A 13,448-nucleotide genomic window follows, 5' to 3' on the forward strand; every position below is an offset into this window, starting at 1 on the left:
CTAAGCTGTTTCAACTGGTTTTCCACTCAGTCCATATTGTACAGTTAGTAAGACCAGTTTAAGACCACATTTTAAAATGAAGTAACTGATTGCCTTGCTTATTAATTTATGGGACATTCTACCAGAAACGTTCGTTATCTGTCCCCGAAATTAAAACATGAATACAGTGAATAATAAGTATTTAATCCCCCAAATTTTTTTAAAATGGACTGATGGTTGATTTCTGTTATTTCTTTTAAGGAATATGTCATTCATTAGGTTCTTAGATTTTAGTTTTTTATTAAAAACACTTTTCAAATGTACAAACCCTGTCCTTGTCCTCTGCCCAATGGGCTATATGCACAGTTAAGTGTTTTCCAGCCAATTGTAAACTTTCTGTGAAAGGTTTCTGTGACTATTTTAAAGCTTATAAGGTTCCTTTTACAGCATCAACATCATAATTTTATTAAAATACAATCAGTTAAATAAACTTAAGCATTCATTTAGTGGTTCAAGTATAAAATGAGATGAAAGACCGTGTAACAGCTAGCACCGTCAGTATCAGCAAGCTAGCACAGAAACTCCATTCAAAATCCTGAAGTAAAATTCATTTTCATATTTTAAAGACATGGCAGGAAAAAATGAATTTAATGCAGTGTTTCTTTTCTGGTCTGAGACTAACTTTATATCAAATATCTATTAGGCAGTGAAGACTTATTTTTAAAGAAAACAGATCTTAAATGTGGCGATTTTGTAATGGAAAGACAGTTCACCAGAAGCCGTCGAGCTGGCTGGCTGCAAATTAAAAGTCTGTGTGCATATACCCCATTGAACGTCCATAAAACTATTATTTAGCAAAAAAAAAAAAAAAAAAAACAACTTCTGAAATAGCAAAATTGTTATCATTCACATTAATTGATCAAAAACATGAAATTATAAATAAGTTCTACAAATAGATACTACAAATATATAATACAAATGGCGTCACAGTGGCGCAGTGGGTTCGAAAGTTGCCGGTTCAAAGCCCGGCTGTTGTTGGAGTTGGCATTTTTCCCTGTTGATTGTATTCTCCCCGTGTTGGCGTGGGTTTCCTCCGGGTGCTCCGGTTTCCCCCACAGTCCAAAGACATGTGGTACAGGTGAATTGAATAAGCTAAATTGGCCATAGTGTATATCTGTGAATACAAGAGTGTACGGGTGTTTCCCAGTGTTGGGTTGTGGCTGGAAGGGCATCCGCTGTGTAAAGCATATGCTGGATATAAGTTGGTGAAAAGAAAGCCAAAAATGAATGAATGAATATATTAAATTGATGTTTCTGTCAGTCCTGTCACATTTGCATTAAATTTAACATAAAATGCGTGCAATACACACAAGCTATTAAGGCTCAGAGGAAGTGACATCATTTGATGGAGAAGCTGACAGTGATCAAGAATGTGTTCTATCATTGAAATGTATGATTTTATGCTTGTTTTAGAATAATTTTTGAGGAAGACAAGCTTAAAGGTCAGGCCTTGTGACATTTTTTTAAAAGTAGAAATGGACGTTTTTTTGGTAGAATGTCCCTTATGAAAAAAAACTGTCATGAGGTAAAAGAAATCTTTGTTTTTAATAATTCTAGGAAAAAAAAGCTTAGAATTCCAACATTTAAAGTGATAGTACACCCAAAAATATAATGTACTCACCCTTGAATGGTTCCAAACCTTTGAGAGATTAATGAGATTCTTTCTTCTGTTAAACACAAAAGAAGATATTTTGAAGAAAACTAAAAAAAAAACTAAAACTTCATCTATTCATTGTCTTTTCGGCTTAGTTCATTTTTTTTTTTATCAAGGGTCACCACAGAGGGATGAACCGCCAACTAATCCAGCGCATGTTTTATGCAACGGATTGACTTCCAGCAGCAACCCAACACTGGGAAACACCCATACACTCTTACATTCACACACATACACTATGACCAATTAAACTTACCCAATTCACCTATAAGCGCATGTCTTTGGACTTTGGGGGAAACCTGAGCACTCGGAGGAAACCCACACGAACACAGTGAGAACATGCTTACTCTAAACAGAAATGCCATCTGACCCAGCAGGGGCTCGAACCAGCGACCTTCATGCTGTGAGGCGATCATGTTACCCACTGTGCCACTGTGACACCCAAAAACCTGAAACTTCTGTTCAACAAAAGAAGGAAAGTCTAAGGGGTTTGGAACAAGTAAAATATGATGTCAGAATTTTCAGTTTTGGGTGAACTATCCCTTGAAACCTTTTGGAAAATGAATTCAGAATTGAGAGAAATAGACTTCAACACAACATAAAAAATCCAAACTTTGAGTTTGTCTCAGATCTGCGAAAATGTCAGAATGGAGAGATTTATTATGAAAATGGTAAGACGTTAACTCTAATCCTGAGGCTTAATCTCAAAATCAACTGCAGAAACCTATTTGGAATTGCGAGATGTGCATTTAATGCGAGATGTTCTCTGTAATAGGAGATGCTGTCACAATGTTTTAACAAAATTATTAAAAAAAAAAAAAATTTAAGGTGTAGAGCTCTTTCATTTTTTTCTTAATTGCTGCTAATTTTTGTACAGAAATAATATATGTTCTGCCATAACCAAATTGCTATTTTAAAAACAAATAAATATTGAATAATATAAACTAAAGAAAACTCATTAATATAAACAAACTAAAACTGTGACTGTGCTGGGATTTTACATTTTTAAAAAGAAATATCAGCATATCTGTGTTTTCTGGCAAAAGCTGAGGTCTTTGCACATTTACAACGTCCCCTGCTGATGAAAAAACTCTTTCACTGGGGACTAAGATAGCTGGTGTGCAGATGTAAGCCTTTCCTAAACCAGAGAGCAGTATGTACTAAGGTGGTCAATAGGCCCTCTTCTCTAGGGGACTGACCACTGGCATAAAATACTGATTATAAAATGTCTTATTATGTAGTGGGATTAGAGACAGAAGTTGAACCTGATTATGAAGGTGAATAATTAATGTTACTTGTTACTCTTTTCTGCGAAAATGTCAGAATGAAGAGATTTATTATAAAAATGGTAAGACATTACCTCTAATTGTGAGGCTTAATTTCAAAATCAACTGCAGAAGTGTATTTAGATTTGCAAGATGTGCATCTAATGCGAGTTATGAGATGCTTACTGCAAAAGCTTGTAATTGTGACCAAGAAGTTATAATGGCAAGATATAAACTCAGAATTGTCTCAGTTACCCCTATTCATTTATTTATTTAATTATGTGGCAGAAACAATCTTCCATACTGAAGTCCTGTAAAAGTTGCTGTACAACAGAAGTTATAACAAGTGACTGCTTCTCCAGAAGTCTGCACACTGAGTGCAAAACAGATGCAGTATATTTACTATTATATAACTGTTTCCCTATATAGACGAGGCTGGTTCTTACAGTTGTTATGGTAACTTTGACAATCAAGTTATTTGCAAAACACATAACTAGCTGTGTTATGATATATAATAATGTATATTCGATTGTTTTTAGCCTCTGTCTGTGCTTCATTGTGTGTGTGTGTGTGTGTGTGTGTGTGTGTGTGTGTGTGTGTGTGTGTGTGTGTGTTTGAAAAGCACGTTGCCCTGAGGAAACCGGTTATGTAATAACCTGTGTTTACTGTCTATATTAAACTTCACTGCACAATGTTGCCACATATTACATTTAGTCAGTCTAATTATAGCGTGTATACAAGCTTTTTGTATTTGCTGCTGTTTTTTGTTGATTGAATACTTGCTTCTCTTGTGCTCAGAGCATCATTTTTTTTTTACTGGTGAACAGTCATGAACCTGCCTCTATCTGTGTGTTTCTGATATCAGTGCAGTGCTGGTGTGAGATAGTGCCAGTGAGTTGCGTGTGGTTGGCGGTAGTCAGGACTCAGGAGTGATGGCTGTGAAGGAGCGGGTGGAGGCGGTGCTGAATGTGGGCCTGCGGGTCCCCAGTATCATGTTGCTTGAGGTGCTGTACCGCTGGGACGTCAGCTCCTTCTTCCAGAAGATCCAGAGGAGCAGCCTCAACAACAACCCCCTCTTCCAGTACAAGTACCTGGCCCTCTACCTTCACTATGTGGGTAAGTGATAAATTACTATTGTTATGTGATACTACCGTAGAATATGAATGATGAGCAGTTTTGCCATAAAATTACCATGGTAGTAACATCTCTGCACCATTTTTTAAAGAAATGAATGGGTTTTTATCAGTATTTATTTTTCTTTTAGATGTGATCATGCATGCAGCGTTTGAATTGTTTATGCACATTTTACAATGCATGTGAACTCTTTTGTTGTTAGGATTGTAATATTCACTGGTCAGTTTGACCCACAATTGCATGGCTAAAGACACATAAACAGACCTCCCATAAAAAGGATGTAATTTATAATCTCAGATCTTCTGAAAGATTTTCCATGTATGCAAAGCAGTGTTTCTTACCTCAAGTGCATTTTTTTTTGTCAGATAAAGCATGGTATTTTTGCATTAAAAGAGTTTTAATTTTGTCCATATTAGGATATTTAGATTTTTATTATTTTTTTGCAAAAGGAATAGGCCTGCACAACATATCGTTTCAGCATCGATATCGCAGTGTGCAATTCTGCAAAAGACACTTCACAGGACATGCAATGTCTTGTTGGGATTAATATAACATGACATATAACATGACCTAATCTAATAGGCTCAAACAGTGTGACAGTCATTTTAATGTGTTTTTCAGGCCTGTGACTAAGAATTCAAGCTAATTTAAACCATTTGGGCACAGGAAATGATAAAGTTTGCCACTTTAACAAAGATGAATTGTATTTATTTATTTATACAATAAAGACTGTAATGGTGTCAATTTACATTTGATTATTGAATTTTGAACCTCAATGCTGTTAAACTTGACAGAAGACTATGAAGCACTGTTTATTTAAATTTTATCTTTGTTATAATGTTTTCATTTGTACATTGTTACTAGGCATGGGCTGGTAAAAGATTCTGACAGTATGATAACTTTGGATAAAAATATCACAGTTTCATGATTTCACGGTATTGTGATTACTGCTCTAAAATATATTCTTTTGTTGATGTCTGGGTGAAAAAATAAATAAAATTTCCCCTTTGAACACAATGAATTTTATTTTAAAGAAATGTTTATAATATTTTGGAGCAGTAAACATGTCATGCTAAATAATGAAAATGAATTATTGATATCTGCTGTCTTCATTTCAAAAACACATTTTTTTTCTGCTTGAGATAGTTAATAAAAAAAAAAAAAGAAAACGTAAATAAAAAAATTACACATATCTTAGGATCGATATAGCAGAAAATGTTGGTGGTTTTAAAACCTTGACTTTTTCAAACTGCTGTACACTTTGAAAACAGTTTCGTCCTATGCCTAATTGTTACTTTGTATATAAATATATATATATATATATATATATATATATATATATATATATATATATATATATATATATATATATATATATATATATATATATATATATATATATATATATTATGCAGATGCACTCCAAATCCCAATCAATGTAAAGTGATACTTTTTTTTCTAAAAAGAGAAATTCATAGAGATATTTCATATCGCAACACAGGAAAACATCTAACACAATAATTCAAAATATCCAATATAAGTGTTTTCCAATATAATGTAGGCCAATAATAAGGAAGTAGTAATGTTAAAGGTTTACTGCTTCTTTTATTATTATTTTTTTATTTAGATTTATTGATCAGATTTTTATGACAGCTGAACAAACGAGAGTAAAATAAAAAATAAAAAGTTTACTGTTTGTGTGTGTGTGTGTGTGTGTGTATGATTGTGTGTGAATCATTCAGAATTTGGGTTAATTTGATCTGCAAACATTAACTAAAACCCTAAATTCAAACACCATGTAATGTTTAAAAATAAAGATTCTAAATTGCACAGCAAAGCAGTCAAATCTTCGTTTACCTTAGTCTTTTGTGCAAGGAAATTATTTTAAATGGCTATTAAATGTATGGATGTTTTTCATGGATGCATTATTGTCTATAGAGAACCTTTGTTTTAGATAGTGTTCCTACTTGTTTCTTAACTTTTACTATACACCAAAAGTTGCCACCTATCAGAATGGTAAATGATAAGATTCTTATTAAGATTCTTAGCTATTAGAATAAGAATAAGTAGCAAGTTATTCTAGAGGTCAGACAGGAGGCCTGTTTATAACATTACTCCAGATTGCCAGTCATTTGAGTAATGTTGGCACAGGCAGCGAGATGATTGAGTGGAGAATAGAAAAAAACAAAGTGAAAGGAGTTGGCAAAAAGCCTCATATGCGAAAAAAAGATCACCAGACAATAAATAAATGCAACCTATTTCTCAGTGTTTATTTAGCCGGTGGTCCTGCTGCCAGTGGTGGAGCCTGTTTTGGGCCACAGGGCTCTCACAGCCCCTGTCCGAGTTTTAAAAGACTCAGTGGAGCGCGGTTAGTTCTCATTAACATCCCTACAGACAGCACTCATCTTTTATTCACTGGCATCCTTCTATGTTGATTTAAAATTGTGAATTACTCTGCCACTTTCTATATTATCTGTGTTTGCTCTCCATTTGAATGCATTTGATTATTTATTTATTTGGCTTCAGCCATTTGGCCTAGTTTGTAGAAGAATTTAGTACAATTCCAAGCCACCCTCCGTTTAACCCATGTTTAAGTGGTTTGTGAACTTCAATTAAAGCCACAGACTTCTGTAAAACTCGCTTTTGGAGCAGATGTTAGTTTTGTACCCCAAGGAACAAACCCTAATGACCTTGCATTTGTCTCATCGGTGTATGTGTGTGGTCATGCGCTTATGCCCATGCGGCTGTTATTTACCCTAGAGGGAATGCTTTTGAGGTTACATGCGGATGTTCGTACAATAAGAAGGGCAGCATTGACCCTAGAACAGGGGTCACCAACCTTTTGGAAACTGAGTGCTACTTCTTGGGTATCGTTTAATGTGAAGGGCTACCAGTTTGATAAACACTTCCTAATAACTAATTTGCTCAATTATTATTAATAATAAATGATATTCATCTATGTGAAGACACTGATCATGTTAATGATATCTCACAATAGTTGTCAACATTGATTGGAAACAGATAAATATCAATATTCAACACTTTATTTGTCTGAAATTGTTTTCAATGTTTTTTTAAATATATATCTTAATGTCGTTTTTAATTTTACACCAATGCAAGTGTGATTTAAAAAGAATAGCTACAAAAATATTAGATGCACCTTACAGGTATGTGGTGCAATGGTAAGCTAATTTTATAACAGGCCCACGGGCAACTCATGTGTTCCTCGCGGGCTACCATGTTGGTGACCCCTGCTCTAGAATATAGAGCAGCACTCAATCAACTGATGAACTAAAATACAAACAAAAAAAGCAATGTGTCAATCTGTACATTCAATTTACAGATTAAAATGGAATTTTTGGAATGAATACACAGGAAATTTTGAATTATATTGAAATTTCACAGCTTGTGCTATTAGTCACAGTCATACAGGTGGGCTGTTTTCAGTGCATATTTAATAAAATGGTAACACTTTATTTTAGATCACAATTCATAGTGTTTACACACCATTAACTAAGGATATTAGCTCAATAAGCTGCTAATTAGCTGCTCATTAATAGTAAGTAAGGTAGAAGTTGGGTTTAGAGGCAAATGGGGCAAATGCGGGGTGTTGGATGGCAGAGGGGTGTTGCGGATAAAAGTGAACATGAACAGCGGACAGGCGAGGAGTGCGGTTGAGGAAGGAGATCTGTAAAATAAGGTGCAGATTTCAGTGGTGCCAGATCCGGCGTGTTCCGGCACAAATTGAGCCCTGATAATATCCCTATATCAATTTTCAAGTCTAAAAGGGTTAATTTATTCACAATGCAATGCACTAAAATTTATTTGGCGTTTTTAGGTAACACTAGTGTGTTAGTGTTTTTAGTTACTAGTAAGTTTTGCAAACAAAGAAATGGCAAGTGTGTGTGTGTGTGTGTGTGTGTGTGTGTGTGTGTGTGTGTGTGTGTGTGTGTGTGTGTGTGTGTGTGTGTGTGTGTGTGTGTGTGTGTGTGTGTGTGTGTGTGTGTGTGTGTGTGTGTGTGTATAATATTGGTTTACAACTTTTTTTTTTTTTGCTTATTAGTGTTAGAAATATTAAGTCCTTCAAGTCTTGGGATTCAAACAGCAATCAAAAATCAACAGAGAAAAATATTGTGTTGTAAAACTGCAAATATATTAGATGTTATTCATGCTTGGTAACACTTTAGTCTATGTCACAATTCAGGGCATTTACAAACCATTAAATAACACTTCTAGCTTAATGAACTACTAATCAGCTGTTTTTTGGTGTTGTAACTCATCACAAATCTCATGGTTTGGATTACATTATGGTCTTTTAGTCACTGAGGGGACCCTTTTTCAGATCAGCAAAAAAGGGGAGAAGACAAATGTAATTTGCTTTTCATTTATTACAAAAACAGTACTGCAAGAAACTTTTGGTTTTAACAAACAGAACTTAGAATCTGTAATTTTATTAAAAACAAAATGAACAATTAATCAGCTGAATAAAAATAAATTGTAAATTATTCAGTCCTGTGAAAAATTCACTTTTACTACTACTTTTGCTGATAACACTAAATGTAGAAATCTAACAGTATAATTTGTACAACCCATATTTATTTTTAGTCTCATTTTCAATAAATAATTCTGTTTGTTACTTATAAAACTTCATGTTTCATTGCTAGATGATCATGTTGGAAGAATTATTCATTGGCATATTTTTAGTGGCTGGTTGTCGCCACCTATTGGTTAAATAATGTAATTACTGCCTACAACTTATTTTTGAGCGTCAAGTTAAATACATATGGTGATTTTCATCTTTACGATAAACAGCAGTGGTTATAGCTAAACTATAAACTGTTATCCAGTACTTGTGTTATTTGACTGTAAACTAAAGACTAAATCTCTTTCTTGTTATCTGCGTTTTTCAAACACAGATTTGAATGCAGCGAGTCGAAGGATTAATAAACATATGCAAATCACTATCATTTATAATTTATGTTGTATGGTTATTGAGATCCCAATCTTTCAATGAATAATTGTGCTGCTTACACTAAATGCATTATTGCAGGATAAACAAGTAGTGACAGAAAATACCTTTAATAACCTAAGAAACACACTATCCTGAATAATCTTTGTGGAATAATCTTCTGTCATTATTATATTCTACAGGAAAGCCTAAATGCTTTCATACATGTGATTTGATTCAATCTGGTGTATGTATTAATAATCTACAGGTCACACGTGTTTCGAACCAGGGGTTGTTACACCCCTACTGTTTATTAATAGTTAGCAAGGTACAATTTGGCTTTAGGTTTAGGTTTGGGATGCAGAATGAAATCATACTTTACTACTAATGAACTACTAATGAACAGCTAATATCTTAATAATAGGCAGATAATAAACCAATAGTTACTAGCATGAATTGTGACCTAAAGTGTTATCTTATTCATTTATGTAAACATAGTTTTACCTAATTAATTTAGTTTCAATATATTTAATATTTCAAAATATTTGTACATTTTAAATCTTTTCTTTAACATTTTACAAAACTTATTGGACACTAAGCAGTACTAGATACTACAGCACTACTGGACAAAAGTTAAAACATTAAGATTTGCTACTTTTTCTCTTACAAATGCAGCATTTGTTTAATCAAAAATTCAATAAACACAACACAATTCTTTTCCCATGTTAATGAAACAATAAGACTTTTATTTGTTTTCCTCTGAGTTGTTGCTTTTACAAAGAGCAGAAAACAATAGACTGAATTTTGCCTTATCTGCAGTGCGGTATATTACTGCGTGGATGCAGTGACATTAGCTATTAGCTTCGAAGCAATGACTAGGTGTTGACATTTCAAAGCTACCACTAGCAGAGCCCTTGCTGGTGTTCAGTTTAACAGAGGTTCAGCAGCTTCTGTTCTCGGCTGCAGCTTTGTCTTTTTGCTGGTGTAGCTTGTTCAGTGTAGGTGGTGCTATGGTACCCTCAGGACCCCCTGCTGAATTTCGGGCTGAGTCCAAGTACAGCAGTTCCCACAGGTTGAAAAGTGCTGCTGTTAGGAGAAACTTTAATCGTCTTCTTTAATATCAGGCTTGCTGGGTTCGTAGCAGCATTGAGCAAAAGCACCTGGCCCTGAGAAGCTCTGGTTTGCTTTTCCTATAATGTAGCGGAAGGAATAGCTCTGCCTTGCCAGTGGAATAATGTGACACTGTAAGGCCATTAAAACTAATAGAGAAGACCATCCCAGACACTAGAAGCTGACATTTCTGCAGAACAGCTCTACTTTAACTGGCAATATCTATGTATTGTGGGGTTTAGCCCATTATATTGAGGACAGTTTGAGAGAATCGAGCCACCCAACCATATATATTTTACCCCTTGGTTTGAATGGTTTTCAGCACATTTGGGAGCACAGGGCATGACCATTCTCTCACACTGTTATACTGTGGTCTTGCTCCAATCTTTTTCCAATCTCTTCCACAGTTCAGTGACTGTAGTATAGTGATTGATGATTAATCAAAATGAAATAAAAAAAAAATGGAATCATCTCGCAGAAGGATTTATTTAGAATATTTGACAGAAGTTTTGAAGTCAGTTAGGAGTAAAAACATGTTATTGCAGTCATTTCAGATGCAGAATTTAGCTTCATTATCATTGCTGTCATTATCACAGAATGATTATCTTAAAGTCATTATCATGCAATTGAATTGTTTTTAATTTTGAATGTGATTTTTGTGCAGCTTGTGCATGTACTACTACTCTGTGTAGCAAAGGCTGCTGTAGCTGAAAGCATGTGCTGGAGGTTTACTAAAACTGCTTTACTGAAAAAAATTCACATAGAAAAATCACCGTGATTAATCAAATATGTTTACCTTTTCCCATCAGGGAAAACCACCAACAATCAAGACTGCGTGATTATATGCTGTCATGGCTTTGCAATAAAAAATATCAGTTATAATGGATGTCAATATGGCAAAAGCAGCCAATAATAATAATAATTAATGATAATTCCTTACATTTTATATTGGGCTTTTCTGGACACTCAAAACGCTTTACACATATTTTGGGTGAATCTTCTCATCCACTAACGCAAGGGTAGTAAATTTAGCAATACACAAGGGTTAAACAAGTGTTGAAAGAAAACAATCCCCAAACCATGACACTTTCTCCTACACCATTTCCTGGTTTATGTACACACTTTGGGTTCAGTCTTTTCTAAGTTTCATTAGGATGTTTTACAAATAAACAGTAAAATGAAGCTTAGACAAGTACTCTGTCCATACAACAGATGTATGCTCAACAGATGTATGCTCCTCTTCAAAAATCTTTTGATTCTTCCTACTGATGAAGGTTTGGTTTGGAACTTTCAGTGAAATTCTCTTAAACATCACAAGACGCTGAAAGATGCTGAAAAACATACATTTATACTGAAATGGTCAGCAATTCAAACTGCGGTGTTGATCCAATTTCCCACTGAGATTATGCTGTCTTCCCATTCATTTGTCTGGATTTTTGAGGGACTTTATTGCATTATTTTTAAAATCACAGATTAAGAATGACCAGCTAACTTTCCTATGCCAAAAGGCTCATCTCTTGGCTTTCACCTGGAAAGCACTAGCAATGTTTCCATCCAAAGATGCAAAGGAAACTTATGATAGAGATTGGTATATTGCACAAAACTGTAGCAATTAAAGCACCGTTTCCATCCAATAAGTCAAAGAGAATAAAATCATTGCTTCCTGATAATCTCAACCCAGGTTCATTTTGATTATGTACCCCTAAATAAATTTCTGGAGAGAGCAAAATAGGTCCCAGGAGCTATGTTTTTATGCAGTTTTTGTTTTTTCGCAAATCCACCAGAGGCTGCTGTGTATGCTTTTTCAGATCTCAAATTTCTCTTGCTGGTGCCATTCACGCCTGCTGTTCTCCTGTAATCCACCAGAGGCCGCTGTTGACCGTCTACTGACTGACTGACTGATCCACTGACCCACCCTCCTCCTTCCCTAAACCCAACCGATAATGTTTTTAAATCTAATCCACAAAAGCAAAAGCCTTCACCGGAATTTTACCACGTTTTTAGATTTTACCACATTCTCATCCTGTTTTTTACTTTATTTTATTTGTTTGCTTTAGATTTTGTCTTACCTTCTTTTTGGAACAGTTATTTGGCAGGCTCGATGGTCACAGTCAACTCTGCTCTGTGTCTCAAGTCTGCAGACGTACATGTTGAGCTACCAAACAAACTGTTACCAGTGGAAAAGATGTCCATACGGAGATAAGCAGTCAGCTGGTAAGCGAGAAAAGGAATGATGTCATACTGCCAACTAGATTTTGTTTTAAAGATGAAAGGCAGCCATAAGTAGCTCTGGCTACATAATTCGCGATCTCCAGAAATGTATATAGGTCTACATTTTCAAACTGAGCCTATGTTGGATAAACTGGTGCCAAATGTCAAAAAGAAAAATGGAATTTGCTGGGCTAGAATGAGTCACTGTGGCGCTTTTTTCTTATATAATAGATTAATTTCTCCTCAGAAGGCAAGGGAAGTTTATTTATATAGCACATTTCATACACAGTGGCAATTCAAAGTGCTTTACATAAACAGGAATAAAAAGACAAGTTTAGGAACATAAAATGCAGACAATAAAAATGATTAAAAACAGATAAAAACAAATTAAAATGAGTTAAAGTAGGTTATAAAAGAATGAAAAAGAAAACGAAAAACATAATAGTGCGATCTGACGGACGTAGCACAGTGCTCATACAGTAAAGGCACAGTTAAACCGATGTGTTTTCAGTCTCGATTTGAATGTGTCTAATGTTGGAGCACATCTGATCATTTCTGGAAGCTGATTCCAGCAGCGAGGAGCATAGTGGCTGAAGGCAGATTCACCCTGCTTTGACTGAACCCTTGGAATTTCTAGTTTATAAGATCCTAAAGATCTGAGTGATCTGTCAGAAGAAACAAAGGTTTTTATGCTCATGTTGGAATTCATTCGGTTAATGTGTTTCCATTGTAGTTTACGCAGTTAAGTCTTTTCCTATTGGTTAGAAAGTTTATCTTACTCAGTTGTACTTTTTTATGTGCATTTTCAAAATTGTTGGAGCATTTAGCATTTCCATTAGGCAGTTTTATGTGATATTCCAAAATGTGCATAAAAAGGAGGATGAAAACAAAGCTACTGATCTATAGTAGAGAATATACTACATACTGTATTTTATATATAGATCAGTAGGTGGAATTCATGGATGGAAAGTCAACTCTTGTGGGTTGTCAGTTACAAGACACAATTGATGCACATTTTTGTTCTCAGCTTTCTATTAGCAGAGTAAACAAACCCTGCCATATTTTCTCGTAATTTATCAAAAGTATG

At 34.8% G+C, this 13,448-nt stretch overlaps 1 protein-coding gene across 3 annotated transcripts in view; it reads left to right on the plus strand.

Moving 5' to 3' along the window:
• Window positions 1-13,448, plus strand: part of rnf145a (ring finger protein 145a) — a 45,665-nt gene that overhangs the window by 1,067 nt on the left and 31,150 nt on the right. For all 3 annotated transcript variants that reach the window (XR_012389895.1, XM_005157322.6, XM_009291206.5), the window contains exon 2: window positions 3,824-4,074. Coding sequence is in view for 2 of the 3 variants with exons in the window: in XM_005157322.6 (XP_005157379.1) it covers window positions 3,891-4,074 (184 nt within the window). In the remaining variant the exon portion in view is untranslated. The remainder of the gene's footprint in view (window positions 1-3,823; window positions 4,075-13,448) is intronic.

The sequence above is a fragment of the Danio rerio genome, chromosome 14 (genome assembly GCF_049306965.1).
Source record: "Danio rerio strain Tuebingen ecotype United States chromosome 14, GRCz12tu, whole genome shotgun sequence".
Taxonomy (NCBI): domain Eukaryota; kingdom Metazoa; phylum Chordata; class Actinopteri; order Cypriniformes; family Danionidae; genus Danio; species Danio rerio.